This window comes from Micromys minutus, assembly GCF_963924665.1.
Source record: "Micromys minutus genome assembly, chromosome: 20".
Lineage (NCBI taxonomy): Eukaryota > Metazoa > Chordata > Mammalia > Rodentia > Muridae > Micromys > Micromys minutus.
The window spans coordinates 5559424-5578492 of NC_137955.1; the positions used below are offsets into that span (position 1 = coordinate 5559424).

Sequence of the window (19069 nt, forward strand, 5' to 3'; positions counted from 1 at the left end):
TAATACTCTTTAAACTATTCCACAAAATAGAGTCAGATGGAACAGTACCCAACCCATTCTTCAATGCCACAATAACCCTCATTCTTAAACCACAGAAAGACCCTACAAGGAAAGAGAATTTCAGACCAATCTCACTTATGAACATTGATGCAAAAATACTCAATAAAATCTTTGCAAACTGAATCAAGAACACATCAAAAATCATCATTCACCATGATCAAGTAGGCTTTTTTTTTGTGACTGAGTTACCTGACTCAGGATGATATTCTCTTAGATGCATCCATTTTCCTAGGAATTTCATAAAGTCGTTTCTAATAGCTGTCTAGTACACCATTGTGTAAATATACCACAATTTTTGTATACAGTTTTCTACTGAAAGACACCAGAAAAACTTTGACTATTTCCATGGTATGTTTGATTTTACATACACTTTATGTTTATGGTAAGTAGTATGATTTCAATGCATACTATCAAACCTTTAAAAAAAAATCAAGTACTGACAAAAATATACTCATATAGTTTCATGCCAAAATGCTTTTAAAAATCTGTACATGTATCTCTCTCTCTCTCTCTCTCTCTCTTTTTTTTTAAATAAAGGTGTAAGGGGAAAGAAAAGAATCTATAACTGTTTAGTTCTTTACTTAGTACCAAATTATTACATTTAAAATAAACGTTTTTGATAAAGTTGTTATGCTATTCTTTGGAATGCACTTTTAAAATTGTAGGTGTCTAACAAATACCAAAAAAGAAAAATTATTATCCTTACATAAAGAACTTGCTTTGGGAGTAAAGCTGTCTACAAAAGAACCTAGCAAAACCTAGCTGGACGTTCCGTTACAGGTACTGGTAATGCCCACACTTATCATCCTTCCAGTTCACATCCTTCTGTGTTCTGTGGCACAGGTGACTCAGCAGGGACTGTATGCTGCATTAAAATCATCTCTTTCTCTAGAAGAACTCTGCTATTAGAATGTTAAGAGTTACATTTTTTTTTTTGATCCAGACATACAATTCAAAATTCGTGAATGTAACAAATTCATGTTATTCTCCAAATGTACACATTGATATTGGTATTTGTGTAAAGACAACAAAAACTTTACGTACTCAACAGGAAAAAGTTTGATGTGAATGTCTCCCATGCTTGTGTGTACAATGGCACTATCTGAAACTCGTTTCGGTCCTTCAGCTTGAGTAGCTGCCATGACTTCTTCTTTAGAAGGTTTCTCATTAAAAACATCTCTGTCAGAATCTGCACTTTTTGTATCTTCTGGTTCTCGTTTGGTAAACTGAAGAAAGAAAATGTGAGTAATTGAGTTAAACAACTTACAAAGTAAAAACTTAAAAATAAAATTTTACTTTTCAAGGAAAGTAAGAATTCACAACAGACCTCGATTAACCTCAGACACCAGGAAAGTAAAAAAAAAGCCACGGACTAGAGAAGGGCATAGTGGGATACAGGAGATATGAAAAGGAGAATGGGGAGGAAGGGGAGCTTTAACTGAGGAGGAGAGAGGTCAATACCAAAGAAGAGGGAGAAAACTTTTATCCACCTAAAAATACATATAACACATATAAGTGTATGTGAATACATACATCGTTTAAATGAATTTATACAATTTCAGCTCACAGTGCTATCTCTAAGAACCACAGACTCACAAAAAATATGTCAGTACCAGAAACAAGTTGTTGGTCACTGGAGCCCAGGAAACCGCCCAAACAATATAGGTAACAGCCATTGTCTATGGTAACCTCTCAGAGGTTGAAGATAAGGCTTCATGTACTTTGGAAACAGGACTGAGGATCTGAGCTAAGTCTGAGCTGAAAGCCTTTACCCTAAGAATAAGTTTTTATAGTACTGGCAGGAGGAAAGCAACCAACAGTCCTACCCTGCTGTGATACTTAGGATCTAAGACAATCAGCAAGGCATGGTATCCCTAAAGGTGTAATAGTGGTACACATATCTGACAGGAGCCAACAGCTGTCTAATTGCACTTGAGGCCCATACAGGAGGAAAGAAATCATGCCAGTACTGGAAGCCCAACTTTTTGGGGTAGATGGTCACGGATCTTACAGGAGAACCTAAACCATCACTTTTCCTAAACCCATATAATTTCTAACTGTATTCTAAACACCTATTCTTATATTCACAGTTAAGTATAGTTGTCATTCCTCTTCAAAAAAGACAAAAAACACACAAACAAAAAAACCCAAAAAACTTCTCTTTGCAACAGATGGAAACCATTACCAAAAAAACCCCACCACTACCACAACAACAAAATATGCAGAGAGCAACTGATCATGTAGTGTCCAGCTCCAGTGGATACATCTGCAACATAACTCTTGTAATTAAGGCCGAGAGAACATGGAAGAGCCGGAAGGGGCAGTAAGAGTCTTGGAACCAGAGGCCAGGAAATCTGCTGTAGGATTACGAATCCAAAAATGATACGGCAGCACCACCCATGGTATCTTAATATGGCTACATAAATAAGATCTGAGTAAGTACAGTACGGATAGACATGCTATCGGGACAGGGAGGTCTCTCGGGTCCTCAGTTTTAAAGAACTAAGGGCAGTTTAATTATTCTCAAATGAGATACAACACATGTAACAAGGTGACTTGTATTTGTGGTAGTTCTTTAGTCTTCTAGTCATAGCCAGAAGCTTCTTACTCATTTTCACAAGCAGATGATCTGCAAGTAAAGTCTATTTCTGTCACTTCCTAATTATGTCACTTGGACAAAGTGAAATTTTTTCATTTTCTCACTAACAAATAGGGATTTATGAATATACCCTATATAAAAAATCATCACACTTTTATTTCTTGATGTTGGATTTAAAACAAAAAACATAAAAATGTTACTTCTTATCATTATTTAAGGAAACATACATCTACTCACACTGAAAGAAAATTCATAATATTTCCTAGCTGAAACTTCTGATTAAAAGTTCCTCTACTTCTTGAAACATTAAAAATGAGCATGTATACTTCAACCATCTAAAGTAAACTAAGAAAAAAGCCAAATAATAACTTAAGTAAAATTTTTATGAAATGGATAAAAACATTAGTATATATCAAAAATTATCTCTGATAATTTTAACTGCATTAGTAGCTAAATCATAGGTCAATCACAGGTCAAATCAAATCAACTATTTTCATTTAGCATAATTAGTAAGTTTTTAATTATGCCTCTGAAAGGAAAAATTCTCATGTTAAAGAATTAATGTATGTTAGGTTAAAAGCTTGACTGGGGCTGGGAAGCTTCTATGTCATAAGTTTATCAATTATGTTAGTTTGAACTCATCAGAGAGGCTAATAATTCAGAGACATCAGATGAGTGAATGTGTAGACTACAATGGGTCAGCCATTTGACTAAACTTTATGCATTTAATAGTGAAGCCACAGTAGAATCTATTTAACTTTAAATCATTTGGAGGAAGAAAGCAATGTCTTAAATGCCCCCATTTCTCCCAACACAGATTATTGATTTATATCCCAAAGCATGTTATATACAATGAGAAGGCATCAGAAGAACACAAGCAGGTGCTTATGACTCAGTATTGATGTTAAAAGCTTTTGAAGTTGAGTCCTTAAGTAGAAGTTGAAAGAAAACCTGTCATTGGAAGAATAGCTAAAAATAGTTAAAAAGAGTAATTACTATAAATAGAATAAAACTTTGTTTAGTTAGTGTAGTAAATAAAGAGTTAAAAGGCTAAAAGCCACAGAAGTGATAAAAGCCAGTTACAGACAACTGAGAGTTCTATTTAGATCTGAGAAAGTTATTTGTAGTGCAGAGGACTCTGTACTTTACAGTGTCGGCTTGAGGGGTGCGACTGTTCAAAAGTAACTGCGAAGGCTGATTTTAGCACAAGCTTAGTATCCCCTCCCAGTGCTAGGGCCTATGCATGCTGGGAAAGTAAGTGATCACTGAGAAAAAATCCCAACAAATGACAGCTAAGTTCTCCAGAGGAGGGAAAGATCTTTCAGGAATATATCGCTCCACTATAGCACTGTTACGTTGAATGAAAAGTCAAGAAAAGACATGCACATAAATATGAACACGTGTATAAATCTCTACAGAGAAAGAAATTGTATAAGTTCTGGGAAATTACGTTCAAGTGAAAAGTTGAAAAACAAAACACTTAGAAATCAATAGTAAAAACTGTTGTAAATACAATTATAAACATAATTATTAGTTTATCATCTTACCACAAACAGAAACAGAAGCCAGATAGAAAAAATTTTAAGCATGATGGGAAAGAATGAAGAAATATTTAGAAATCAATTCTTAGTTCAAAATGCTACAATATTAATGTAGGCTGGTGTTTCCGGTGTTTAGGAAGTTTGTTATTACTGCCAACATTCTCTAAGAAAAGAAAACTCCCAGCAAGGCTGAAAAGCCACTAATGCAATGGCCATCTCTGAGAGGATCACGTACCATATAAAATCGGTTCTTTTTGAAAGATGTGCAGACTATTGTTGGGTCAGCTTGAATGTTCTGGAGAACAGGGTTTTCAGACGCTTTCATCTCTATGGTAGCTGCAGCTCGGTGCTTTCTGGCTGTTCCCTGAAACAGAGCCAGTTGCATCACTCGAATGTTCTCTTGCTTGCCTAAGATCCGCACACACCTGAAACATACAAATCAACTTAATCTACTGAAATCGCCACAATTAGCCTGAGAAGAGAGCTCAGTGGACAAATTGATTTGTAAGCCTGGGAAACAGAATTTGGACACATAGTAGCCATATAAAAACCAGCCTACCATAGTCCCATGTTTCTCACAGGATCCACAGGGCAAACTGGCAGCTGGAGTAGGCAGTAAAATTAACATCAGCCTCTGACCCCCTGCATACATGTGCAGACACACCTGTACTAATGCATTTGTACAAACATGAGGGAAAACAAGGCCCAGGAAGAATTCCAGTCATGACAGCTTACACAGAAAAAGGAAGAATCCAGCAGCCTGCATTAGGGATTTGGTTTCAGTGAGTAAGGGCAAGTGATGTCACACCTGACCACATGAGCTCCACCCCATGACCTCGGGGTAGAGTGAGCTGGACCCACCAAGCTGTCTCCTTGACTTTCAAGCACGCACTGTGGCATAACTCTCCTACCCCAAAATAAAATAAAATACATGTAAACATTTAAGTCAACTATCTGTTTTCCATATGCAAAGGACTAATGAAAGGTATCTTAAATATCTCTCTACCTAATCACCAAGTTGATAGGTATTATTAGGTTTAAAAAATAATCCAATCATAAAAACAAAAAGCTATAGACTAGAATACTTGAAGAATATATCTGAAGAAGAACCAATCACATATCACATACAAAGGATTCTTAAAATTAACAATAAAGGCAACCAACCAAGTGAGAATTGCTTCAAAGACCTTGGCAAATACCTTGGCAAAGTAAACACATGAAAGATGTTCCACATCAGATGGAAACGCAAACAAGAAATCTGAATACATTGGAACAGCTCAACCCCAGAACAGTGGTGAATACCCAGTATTTGGAGCAACAAAAATTTATTGTTCACTGTTGGTGGGAATGCAAAGAGTAGCACTTTGGAAGATAATACAGTGGCTTCTTATAAAAATATACTGGTGCCATAGGATCCACAATTCAGCTCCTTGGTAGTTTTCCAAAAAAGATGGAAACTTACACACACACACACACACACACACACACACACACACACACACACAGACACACACAGACACACACACACACACACACACACACACACACACACACACACACACACACACACACACACACAAAGTTTAGAGCAGTTTTACTTAATATAAATTCCACAACTTGGAAGAAACTAAGATGTCCCTTACTAGCTTGCTAAAAAGACAATTAAGTTGTTTGTAAAGACAATGGAATATTACTTAGTTTTTAAAAAATGAGCTATAAAGAGATAGAAAGATGTACTAGAATTTCAACTGTTACTATTAACTAAAAGAAATGAAAGAAGATGAAAAGGTCAATTGTTGAATGACTAACATGATCTTCTGGAAGTAGAAAAACCAGGAGAGAACAACAGCAGTAGTAAGCTGAGTATGGGGTCTCATGCCTATATATGACCCTAGCTACAGTACAAGACTCTGTCTAAAATAATAATGATAATAATAATAATGATAAATAGGAAGATTACCTGTAGTAGTTAGTAGTCATTCTAAAAATTATAAGACAGAGTAACAGACACTTGAAGCAGAGGACTTTTGACTGATAGTGATGGACACATTACGTTTTACATTTATCCAAACATAATGCATAATAACAAGAGGGAACCTTAGTGTAAACAATAGGTAGATTTTAGGTGATGTGATATATCAATCTAGGTTTCTATTATTTTGACTGGAGCTGTAAGAGCAGTCAGAGAACATATGGGGAAATTGTACCTCCTTGCCTATTTTGTTGTGAGCCTTCACCTGCTTTAAAAGTTCTCTTAAACAGACTTTGGGTCTGGGAAGATGGCTTAATGGATAAAAGAACCTGGATTCAGATTCCTATCACCCACAGCCATGTAAGCACAAATCAGTTACTGTGCTTTAGGAAGGGTAGAAGCAAAGGCAGAGGCAGGCAGATCTCTGCTGCTCACTGGCAAGGCTAACTAAAATAGATGAACTTCAAGTTCAGTAAGAGACACCGTTTAAAAAAAAAAAGGTGGAGAGCAATAAAGACAATTAACTTGATTTCTTGCACTCACATGCACACACAAATAAATAAAGCAGACCTGAATCAATCATTGATTCAATTATCCCTTTGTACCCATAAGTTCTATAGCTTAGATTCAAATTTCAGATTAAAAATATTTTGTTTTAAATCATCTATACTGAACATGTATATACATTTTCTTTATCATTATTCTACAAACAATATAGTACATGTGTTTAGATAACATTTATAGAAGGAATTATAAATGATCTACACTAGATTTAAGAATAGTAGCATATGCATTTTATATGAGGGACTATTTGAAAATCCTTTGAGTTTGGAATCACAAGGTATCCTAGTACAACCCCATGCATACCAAAGGTTGAGTGTGAAGTTTTAGCCTGTTCTTATAACTCTTTTATAGGCTTTCAATGATTTCATGTTACTAAGAACTACGAGATAAATCTGTTTATATGTAGGAATGTACAGAACAAGCTTTTTCTCAAAATATTCTCTAAGTTTTTTTTCTTACATTCAGACACAGTATCTGATTATAGATACTCTGTACTAACACCAAATGGGTTATTTGCATAAAAGACTTACTGTGGTTTTATGCATTTTAACCCTCCCTTTATGTCTAGCAGGATGTGATGCTAAATTTTGTGGTTAAAATATTTGGCAACATTTAACATGAGCCTGGCTAATTTAAATCAATAAGCAAAACATAAACTGAACCTTGTTTTTTTTTTAGGAGAAAAAAAGAAAAACTGCACCCCCCCCAACTTTGAAACTATGCATATCTTCTTTCCATTTATTTTATAAACACAAGTGGAAACTTTTTACATAAGATTATAAACAACTGAGAGACCACAGAAAGATCCAGTCAAAACATTTGGTTAAGTTTAGACTTTTGGGACCTTTCCACTTTCTCTGAAACAAACAAAACTCTCATTGTTCCCCTGATGGAGTAAATGATCCCAAATAACTGCACTTAAAATATATAAATCATGTTAAAGCTTACCGATTTGTTTCTACATTTATAACTTTGATGCCCAGCATTGTTCCATAGAGCACGAAGTGTCCAGTCTCATCAAAGACGATATTAATTAATCTTACAGCATCCACTTTCTCCAGCTCACGTTCCACAGCCATTCGTCGGCCAAATTCCATGTCTGGTAATTGTTGTCTCATCTGCTGCAGTTCAGTAAACATCTAGGAAATAAACTAAGCATTAACAAAATAACTATACACATATACATGCACACATGCATATATGAATTAAGACTGAGCCCTGAATAGAAACAGAACCCAATGAGAGCCAATAAGAATTTGCATATTCTTATAATTTTAGGAGGCATTCTCAACCTTATAAACAGGAAGCTAAAGAAGACATTGTTGACTTCCATCACAAATAGCTCAAGCCCACTGTGGGTTGTTTCTGGCTGTGATTCCCTCAGTCTAGCGTCTGGGGCAGAAGCACAGTGAGTGTAGCCCAGCCTGGCCCAGACTATGAATCCAAGTCTCAAACAAAACAACATACAAACAACAAATCTGCTTTTCAGGGGTGTGTAGCTAACTTGAGGGTTAAGTTATATCCTGAGTTTGATCCCCATCACCCTCCAACCCCTAAACACATTATACTAATAATTATTGCTTTTTCTAACTTAAGAAACACACTAAACCAGTTAATTTATATAACTAATGCTTTCTTTACAAAAATGATATACTTGCCCTTTAGAAGCCTCAGAGTAGCACTTTCAATGAAATATAATTCATATAAGCAATAAAACATTTTAGTAGGCACTAAAATATATATATATGAAGCAAAAAAGTTGGAATTTATTCAACCTAACAGACATAAAATATTACCATTTCTATAACAGTTAATAAATGGAAAAATGTTTTATATTACTGCTTTGGAATATTGTATATACAGTACTTTTGGCTAATCCCTATTTGGTCTAGGTACAATAAGGAGCCAAGTGACACAGCAGCTGGACCTGTAACCTATAGGGAGCTTCAGCATTTGGGAAGATGAGGCAGAAGTGTGGGCTACACAGGAAGTTCTAGGCCAGACAGATGACAGAGTGAAGCCCTTTCCTCACCTCCCACAAACAAGCAAACAAACAAATACATGAAGTGAGTCACATGAATAGTAACTAATCATAACAGGTAATGCAGTTACATAGTGAAATCCTGTATAAGAATCAGGAAAAGAATATATGGCAAATATTAAATTTTGTTGAATAACTTTTCAAAAAAGTTATTTATTGATGTGTGTCTGTGTATATGTATGTGAGTGCCCATGGAGGCCAAAAGAGAATGTAACATTTCTCAAAACTGGAGACATAGGTAGTTGTGAACTATCTAATATGGATACTGGTAATTGAATTTAGGTCCTATGCAAGAACAGAAAAGCACTCTTGACCACTGAGCAATCTCTCCAGCCCCCTGTTGAGTAACTCTACTATCTTGTTATATCAAAATTAGGACATTAGAAACTGTTCCAAGTTATTTTGATATGAGCAGCTGATTAATATTAGATGAATATATTTAAAACACAATGGCTTATAGGAGAATCCTTTATAGATTAGAAATTTGGTTTACTTTTGATATTTAACACATCAATTTCAAGATGTGGGTTACATCTTTGTTCTTTGTGTTAGTATTCCAAGAACCTTACAGAATATAGGATCTTGTTATTCAGCATTTCATAGAATAAGGACATCAAACAGTAGCTAACACTTTATTATGGGCAATAGTAAGCTAGACTTACATTCCATTTACTTATCTATGTTTCATGTTTATGTTAACTAAAGTCTCAACTTTTTCTAGTCAAAGGAAAAACAATACGCAGAACTATGAAAACAAGAGGTATCTTGGGAGATTGAGTCGTGAATGCATGATCTTGCAGTTCAGCTTTCATGACTTTATGTACTGCTGACCTATGTGCCCAAAATTACCCAGAATGCTGAACTAGTTTATTTTTGCTAAAAACTTAACAGCTTTCAAGATGTAAGTTCTACAACATATCATATATAGACATTTCATAAATATCCAATTTGGTAAATGCCTCAATAAAATCTTTTTACAATATTCTGGCATTCACAGCTTGACCTCTGTGGTACACAAGTGTACTGACACATGCTGTGATCCTGTGTATCTCAGCTCTACTAAAAGGTAAAACCTGACAATCAATTTCTGTTCTACTGGACTAGTTACACAGGCTTAAGTCATTGCAGTTTTTCCACTCATGCTAGGCAGCCATCTCCCATATCCAAAAAGAGCAGCCCCGTGGAATGTAGGATTCAAGTTATTACTACTTCCTGCATACACATTTATACTTAAGCTTGGTATTGCAAATGAGTAGTTTGACTGACACTTGGTTTTCTTTTGCCAAGTTCCCATTCTGAACCTCAACTTCTGTCATATCTTTTACTCCTCATCTCTTGTCATATCAGTCCTATCACCTTGACAAATTGTAGAAAAGAGCACCAATGCAAAATTAAAGACAACTGAATAGTATTTTTACTATATGTGATAAGAGAAAATAACCATCAATATGCATTGTGTAAAAAATACCCTTTATAAAATAGCAAAACATAAAGATTAGAAAAGTAAAATCTGATTTAATTGTACTTACACTTAATGATTCATCAAAGACCCTCATGAGTTTTCCAGTTAAAAACCTGAAAATTCTAACTTTTCTGTCTGATCCAATGGTTGCTATTTTCTTCCCATCCGGTGAAAAGCATATGCTGGTTGGATATGCCTTACACTTGGCAAACTCATATAAGTCTGTGTCCGTTTTATACTCCCAGTTGACATTTTTAGGAAATTTATATTCATGCGGCGGTCCAGTCCAGTACTCAATCATTCCGGATTTGTCAGAAGACACCACTGCTTTGTAAATTGGGTTTAGTCTGATTTGAGTAAGAGGGAATACATGGAGTTTGTCAAAAATATGAAGTGGTTGGTTATCTCCTCGACCATCATAAATGAAAATTTTTCCTGTACTCTTCTCAGAAGCAGCAACTGAAGATATGGCATCTCCTGGGCAATATATCCACTCACATTGTCCAGGAAAATAGCTAAAGCCGTTACAAATGAGAAGGAGAAAAAGGAAGGTCAATCCAGTAAGCATCCCTCTCGAGCCCATTATTCAAACCAAAATGTTCTGGCCAACCATTAGGCAGTTTGGGATTCTTTGCTTGCATGTAAAAGACAGGGAGGAACTACTCAGAATAGCTATTAAATTTCTTTTTACTCTTTTCTCTTGCAGTACAAGGACTGGAGTCCAGGGCCTTTGCACATTAAGTGTTTGCTCCACCTCTGAGCTATGTCCTAGTCCTTATCCGAAACTCCCTCTTTCTACTGCCATCAGTGTAACCACAATCACCATGGCAACACCAACCTACCGGAGGAGAGTTGCACACTTACTTTGGTTGGGTAGTTAGGAAACTTAATCATCTCTGAGCCTTAAGGTATTCTGAGGCATTGGGTGTCTGTAAACAGTTTATATGTATACCTTTTTAATAGGTTAGCATTTTATACCATACTTTGTAAATCCATTCTTGAAACATGGATTATCAAAATAGATTCTGACTATACTCAAAAGAAAACTACAGTCTTATCTTGATATTAAAACTGTAAGCACTAGACATGTTCTATGATGAACAATGTGCAAAAATGAATTTGATATATTTATTCTATATACCAAACTTTTAATATATGTTGTCTCTGCAAAGTAGTTTTAAAATTACAATGTCAGACCAATCACCATGGTGTTGATGCTCAAAACCTTTCTTGAACTCTTCATTTAGAACTTCAATCAGTTCTGAAACAGACTCTTGAGTATTCTCAAAGAGCTAATGTTCAATTATTTGTTACTTTCAAAAATAGCAAATGTTTGGGGAAAAAAACTGGAGAATAAGAGAAGATTAAGGTTAGGTAAATCTAACCAAATAGAGTTAACACTGATTATCTTTTTTGCCTCATAAAATTTAATTACAAAACATAATCCGAAGTTTGATTTGATCTATAGACCTGATACTCCATAGCAGGGCTTTTCAGATAGTCTTTAGGACTACTGAGATGAGCTAAATCTTTCTAAGTTTAGGACTAAATGAGCTCATAAAAATGGGGGCCTAATCTAATAAGCCCAAGACCTTATCTGCCCCAACTCCTGCCTTCTTTAACCTAATGAGGAAAAGCTTTGAAGCAGGAAGAGAGCCCTTATAAGAAATGAAATTGTTAGCAACAAACCTTGGAGCTGTGGGCAAAAGCTTGTTTTTTAAAGTTGTGTAGCTTAAGGTGTATAGTTATGTTATTCCAATAAAGCAAGTTCCCAAACACTCTGAAAACGGTATGGCTTTTAAATTGACATTTATTTGGATATAGATAGTTAGCATGTTATCTTTTTAAAAGTCATGCTTAAAACAATGTACAAGTCTTGTGACTGTACTACTCAACCACATCAGCATCTCTATAAAAATCAACTGCAGAATTTAAACTTATCTATAAACCATATAAATACACAGATTGTATCTTCAAATAAGTATAATATAGCAAGGAAGTTCTTCTATCAGCAGTTAGGCATGATGGGTCTTCATCAATTTACTAACTGGTAATTAGCTAGATATGATGAATCTTCGTTTGAAAATTTCAAGGTGGATCTCTGAGTTTAAAGCCATCTTGATCAACAGAGTGAGTTTCAGAAAAGCCAGGGCTACATAAAGAAACTATCTCGAAAACAAACACTTGTGTCAATGAAAAGAGCAGAAGCCTCCAAACAACACAAGGATGGTCTCTGACATGTCCATGTAAATCCACAAATGGTAAGATAACATATTCTGGGGCTGGAGAGATGGCTCAGCAGTTAAGAGCGCTCACTGCTCTTCCATAGGTTCTGAGTTCAAATCCAGCAACCACATGGTGGCTCACAGCTGTCTATAATGGGATCTGATGCCCTCTTCTGGTGTGTCTGACAGCTACAGTATACTCATATACATTAAATAATTCTTTAAAAAAATATAAAAGTAGCCTGAGATGTGGTAAAGTTTAGTTTACACTTACTTTACTAAGTTAAATGCGCACACATACACAGAAAGCTTTATAGAAAACTTACCCAAGCTTCAGCATATTGATCATGTCAAAGTTCACTACATCAAATACCTTCATTGCTTTATCATCCCCGACAGAACAGAACAATGCTCCTTCACAGCTAACCGCAATACTCTCAATAATCCCTATTTTAAAAAATAAAATAGAAACAATCGGTAAATACAAATAAAATAATGATTCATGACTCAAAGGAAAACAGCACAATATTTTAAAGGAATTTTAAAACAGTACAGCTTAAACAGGAGCTACAAAAAATTATAAAACTCTTACCAAGGTGACTACGAAAATGTTTAACAAACTCAATTCCTTCTTCTATTTTTTTCCAAAATTTAACATGCCCATCATGACTGGCAGTGATAATGAAATCTGTTCTGTATAGATAAAAAAATAAAAATAAAAAAAATTAAAGTTAATTTCCAAAACAAAGCTGAGTAATGTCAAAGCAAACATTGACTGACAGCATTTGACTACTTCAATAATAGGCCTTCTTTCTTTCTTTTTTCAGACAAGTTCTCACCATATACTATACGCTAACTAGTGTTGAATCTGTGACCCCTACCTGCCCCGTCTCCTTTATAGGTATATTCTATCACCTCTAGTTTAGTCTTTTATTGTTTTGATATTGTTTTTAAATTTTTCTTTACACGGACCACTGTAGAAATACTAGCAACTAATATGAACCCCAAGACGTAGGTTCAGAATTGAAAAAGGGTTTATAATTAAACAAATATGGAGTTGGGTCTAGTGGTGCTACTCAGGAGGCCGAGGCAGGAAGGTTGCCTAGGCCATAGAGGGGGTGAAAAAGCCAGCTTTCACAACTTAATGGAAATCCCATCTCAAAACAAAAACAAACAAACAAACAAACAAACAAAAAAACCCCAAAAAACAAAAAAGAAATCCCTGCTGGAATTATTAGACTTTAGTATTTATTGCTAAATCTACCCTGAAAACAGTCTTTTAAAGAAAAAATTTTTTGCCTTCCAGATTATAAACACCCAAACTACTTTCACATATAAAAAAGTCCAAAATAACTTTATTTCATCTTATTCAATGTATTTTAGTTAAGAATTAAAGATTACAGTGTACTCACATAACAATAAATAATCTTTTAAAAAAAGAAATCAAAGAGATTTAAACAGAACCTTTTTCTATCACACATATAAAAACTGAAAGCATTTATTTAGCTTAGTGCACATATACGAAGTATCTTACACACAGTAGTACTAGGACGACCACATTTATTTACACCATACCCATACGTGGTGACAGCTTTAGATTTACTTAACCACAAAATCACAGAGCAACACAGACACAGGCAGACACACACAGACACAGGAAAAACAAAACAAAACCCAAAAAACAAAAAAATAAAAACTAACCAACCAAAACACAAGCAAAAACTACAAAACAAATAACTTTTTGTTAAACTCTACAGATTTGGGTGAGAAAAGCAATTCTTTATATATTAACAAGCTGAAACTGAGTTTAGTCAGAATTATCCTATTGTTAACATATTAAAGATTTATATTTCAAATGCAATTTGTTTTAAGAGGTCAAGAGTTTTGATAATCACTGTCAATATCATCTAAGCCCTAATCAAAGCTCATCCAAATTTCTATAGTAGCTTCCTATTCTCCCTCTTCCTAGTTCTGTCCTATTTGAATGGAACTTAGTAATGGCTAATATGCTCCTTTTAAAAGTAGAAATTTGATGTTTCTCTTGCTCACAGGTTCAAAATCCAAATAAGGAACAGAGCTAAAAAAACAACAACAAAAAAATCAGAGGACCACTTTTACTGTTATTACCATTCTTTTAAAAAAATTTCCTATTTTTTAAAAATCCAGACATCCATTTTGAAGGTCCTCTGATAATTCTAGGTCTGAGTTAAACCCCAAAGAGGCCAATTTATTATCATTCCTATTTTAATATACTTTCTTCCTAGGAAACCTCTGATAACATGGTTCAGCCATTACTGATTTTTATCACCAAATGTACATACACATACCTGGATGTTCCACCTGACAGGATGTTTTCTTTTAAATAACAAAACATGCAGGGCTTTGTTCAGTTATTATAGAATCTACAGAATTAAATCTATAAAATCCCCAAATTACTTTTGTAAATCCACTCAGGATTAAGCGTTAGATTTCTTTTTCTGAGCATGTATGATATACTTGGGGCTGGAGAGGCAGCTCAGTAGTTAAGATCACTGGCTGCTGTTTCATAGGACTTGAGTTCAATTCCTAGCACCTGCATGGCAGTTTACAAAGTAATGCTGGTTCGGAGAGATCTACTGCACTCTCTTGGCTTCTGTAGGTACCAGGCATGCAGGTGCTGAGACATGCAAAGCACTCATACACAGAATATAAAGTTAAAATAGTGAAAAACAAACTATGATACACTTACTTGGTACATACCACATGTGTGATAACGTCTCTGTGCATGTAACTGCGCTCATACATGGATGCACTGGGGAGATTATCAAGATAGACTCTTTCAAACTCTAGAACTGGGAGAGGGAATTAAAAGTATTTTTAATGAATGAAATTAACGTGATTTAGAATTTTCTAAATTTTTATGTTATCTTCTAAATTTTAATTTCTTTCAATAGACATGGGATACAAAAATCCAGTATTTGTTATACCAGTTATAACTTTTATTATTTCAGAAGTTACTATGACAGGTTCCTAGGGACTATATGAATACTGTTTCAAAGACTTTATGTCTGTACCAGTATATGCCAGGTGTGTACAGGTACCCAATGAGGCCAACAGAGGATGCTGAATCCATTCGAACTAGAAATACAGCTGGTTTATAGGCTATCTCATGTGGGTCCTAGGAATCAAATTGAGGTCTTCTGGAGGATCAGAAAATGCTTTTAACAACTGAGATATACCTCTAGCTTTTGTTTCAAAGGTTTTGGTAATTATTAATGGTTGTGGCTTAATATGAATGTTTCAATAAATCTAAAGCTTTATGAAAATAACAATCTCTATAGCCACATAGAAACCAGTTAATTTTTTTTGAAACTAGTTAATTTATCAACAACCAAAAAAAACAAAAAAACCTGACAGCTATTTGTAAGATGTTTAAGACACTATTCCTCTATTAGTCATTATACAGAACTGAAACATGAACACAAACAAAACATTTATATGTTTAGAGCTAAGAAAATCCGAGCACATCTAGTTGAGTGCCTTTCAGATAGTTTTCTAATAGTATAATACCTGGAAAAATGGAAAATTGATGAACATAAAAAAAATCTTAGTTTTATGATGAGCCATGATCAATTTTAGTAGTAAAATTTATTTTTGAAAAAGGTAGTTTCCAAATAAAGTGATCAAACATACCTATACAAAGTTGGCAAATTAAATATGACAAACCAAACTGTCAGGTGTTTATTACTGTACGGCACACTTGAAATTATGTATGGCAAACTGCTTTGCCATGAAAATTTTTTGAGTATTGGTACTCAAAATCTCCATTCATATGTGTGCCTACTAACATTTGCTTAAATGGCCTCTTTTTGGGTTCTTGCAGTGACTGTATACTAAGGGATAGGACTACTGTTTTATGACAAATAAAACTATCTATATTCCTAAAAAGTTCTTCTTTCTTTCCTTCTTTAGTTCTCAGCTTAAAGCTAGGTTATTAATTAGAACTACAGTATTAACTTTAGGAACTCAGCACAATGAAAATGAGGGCTATGCACAAGTTATATTGGTGCAGAAAGTGCCTGGGAACATCTGGAGCTTACACCAACCTGGCTGCTTATTTTGGCATTTTCATAAAAGTGCTATTTCATTCTCTTTTTAATGCTGTTGCTTGTAGGAGTTTTCTGTAATGTTATCCTATCTGTTCCAGATTACTTTTTAAAAAAAGATTTATCATTTATGTATATGAGCACACTGTAGCTGTCTTCAGACACACCACAGCAAAGCATCAGATCCCATTACAGATAGTTGTGAGCCACCATGTGGTTGCTGGAAATTGAACTGTGGACCTCTGAAGAGCAGTCAGTGCTCTTAACTGCTGAGCCATCTCTCCAGCTTACTTTTGTTGTCAATAATTCATTTGAATATATTCAAGGGAACATGCACATGAAGAAGAGAACGACATAACTATTTTCCTTAAGAAATAGTTTATTTTAAGACAGGCAAGATGGCTGAAAGTAAAGATGCTTGCCTCTGGCAACCTGAGTTCAGTCCTTGGAAGTCACATAAAAGTAGATGCAGAAAACCAACTCTACAAGGTTGTCCTCTGCCCTCTACTCTTGTACTCCGTGTATGTGCTCCTGCCTCTCTGGTCCCACGAACACGCAATGTAATAGGTAAATATACAGCTTATTCGGGCCAGACAGGAGGCTCAGAGGTTAAGAGCACTGGCTGTTCTTCCATCGGTAACTCCAGTTACAGTGATGCTCCTTGGGTACCAGACATTAACATGGTATACAAACAGGCAAAACACCCCCTACGCGTAAAATAATAGCAATAATAATAAATGTTTAAAAATTAATTTAACGTACTGACAAACAACTATACATCATTGTGAAAATGTAAACACAAACACTGTCATTTTAGGTAAAGTATACATAATATTTTTGTAACAATCCTTTTGTATGTGGTTTCAGGGTTTTTTTGTTTTGTTTTTCCTCCCTTAGACTCATACTCCATTGGCTGGATTTAAAAAAAAACAAAAACCAAACAAACAAATATCCGGCTGAGGGTAAAGATTCTTCACATGATATACCTATACCTATTTCTGACCCAACTGTAGTGTTTATAAGACACTTGTTTGCTATGTTAACATATCAATGTTTGTGTTTTTAAAACTTTTGTTTTTGTTCTTCCTTCCAAAGTTATCCTATTTCTTCCATTTAAGCAGTGCCTGTAGTAAGATTTAAGTGAAATAATAACAGCATTAATGTTATATAATATTCATTAAATCTGCAAGCAAAATACTGTATCAAGGGTTGGAGCAGAAAGTGCATGGTCCTTGTTCTTACATGCCTAATCTAGTAGCTTTCAGAAAGTCACATGAATAAATATACAACTACAAAAAGTAGGAAGTGTCACTAAGGCAAAAGCAGGACTGGGCAGAAAAAGGAAGGAGCTAACTATAAGGGTGTCATTATACAATGTTCAAAAAGCACTGCGTCTAAAACCAGACCTGTTAAAAATCTAGCACAGTTAAAGAAGAGAAATTATTCCAGAAAGAGACTTCATAGTATATGGACAGGAAAGTAGAGGAGGAGCCCATGCTCAAGGACAAAGTTTTGACAATGGACAGAATTGGGAGTCCTGCTTGGGGAAGAAAAGAGGGACAAAAAGCCTCATAATCCGTGTTAAGGAGTTTTGGGCTTTGTTCTGAAAATGAAAGGTTTTAAGTAGTAGTTTCACAGTCAGAATTGTGTTTAGTGCGCGCACACACACACACACACACACACACACACACACACATCTGCCTAAGGCAATTACAAAAACAGTTACTAGAAAAGCCTTTAAAACCGTCAATTTTATCTCTTTACTAAACTTTAAAGATTTTATACTTATAAAATCTTGTTATTATTCCACGTTAGTGGCAAAACATTTCTATTTTGTCTCGAGTATGGCTTCAAAACCAGCTAGCTTAAGCAACTTTCCCTGAGTTTGAAAACTCATTACTAAACGAGTCAGGGTTAAAAATTTAAGTCTTTATGATTCTTAGTGCTCCTTTCCACACCTGCTAAATCAATATTAGGAACTCCAACTTCCTATGGCAGCTATGAGGTCAGTAAAAGCAGCCAAACACAGAAATACAGACAAGTATTACTTTATAGTATCTCTGACAGTCAGGAATCAACAGTGTTACAATTTTGGAAAACACACCACACTAACACCAATTTACTATTTAGGGAGGAAATGAAGTAAAGATCGTCCGTTCTAAGTGCACAAACCCACAATCACTCCCGCTTGCGGGCGTGCCTGAAATCAACCCTCCCACTCCTTCAGAGTAGCAGTCCAGCTTGCTCGCGCGCTCTCCGAGCTACCTTTCCTCTTCTTGGCCAGTGTTGCTTCCACCGGTAGAGGCCCGACCCAGCGCTCTTCATTCTCATCATCATTTTCTTCGCCCCCCGCCACTACAAGTGCGGGTTCTCGCTCGCTAAGTTCCGTTCTTTCTGATCCCTCTGGGTCCCGGCGCCTTCTTCTTCTCAGCTGCGAATCGCTACCACTCTCTGCCGCCATATTGTCTGAAATGCCAGAACAGACGCGACAACCGAGTGAACGAGTTTCCCGAGCTGCGG

General features: G+C 35.4%; 1 protein-coding gene across 1 annotated transcript in view; it reads right to left on the reverse strand.

The window, feature by feature from the left end:
- The window catches only part of PPWD1 (peptidylprolyl isomerase domain and WD repeat containing 1), a gene marked incomplete at its 5' end in the record, with an annotated part of 30114 nt that extends 11104 nt beyond the window's left edge, over positions 1-19010 (reverse strand). The window contains 8 exons of the mRNA XM_080933763.1: positions 1105-1286; positions 4436-4625; positions 7685-7875; positions 10307-10754; positions 12791-12911; positions 13057-13157; positions 15193-15295; positions 18815-19010. Of these exons, the coding sequence (XP_080789889.1) occupies positions 1105-1286; positions 4436-4625; positions 7685-7875; positions 10307-10754; positions 12791-12911; positions 13057-13157; positions 15193-15295; positions 18815-19010 (1532 nt within the window). The remainder of the gene's footprint in view (positions 1-1104; positions 1287-4435; positions 4626-7684; positions 7876-10306; positions 10755-12790; positions 12912-13056; positions 13158-15192; positions 15296-18814) is intronic.
- Positions 19011-19069: the final 59 nt, after the last annotated feature.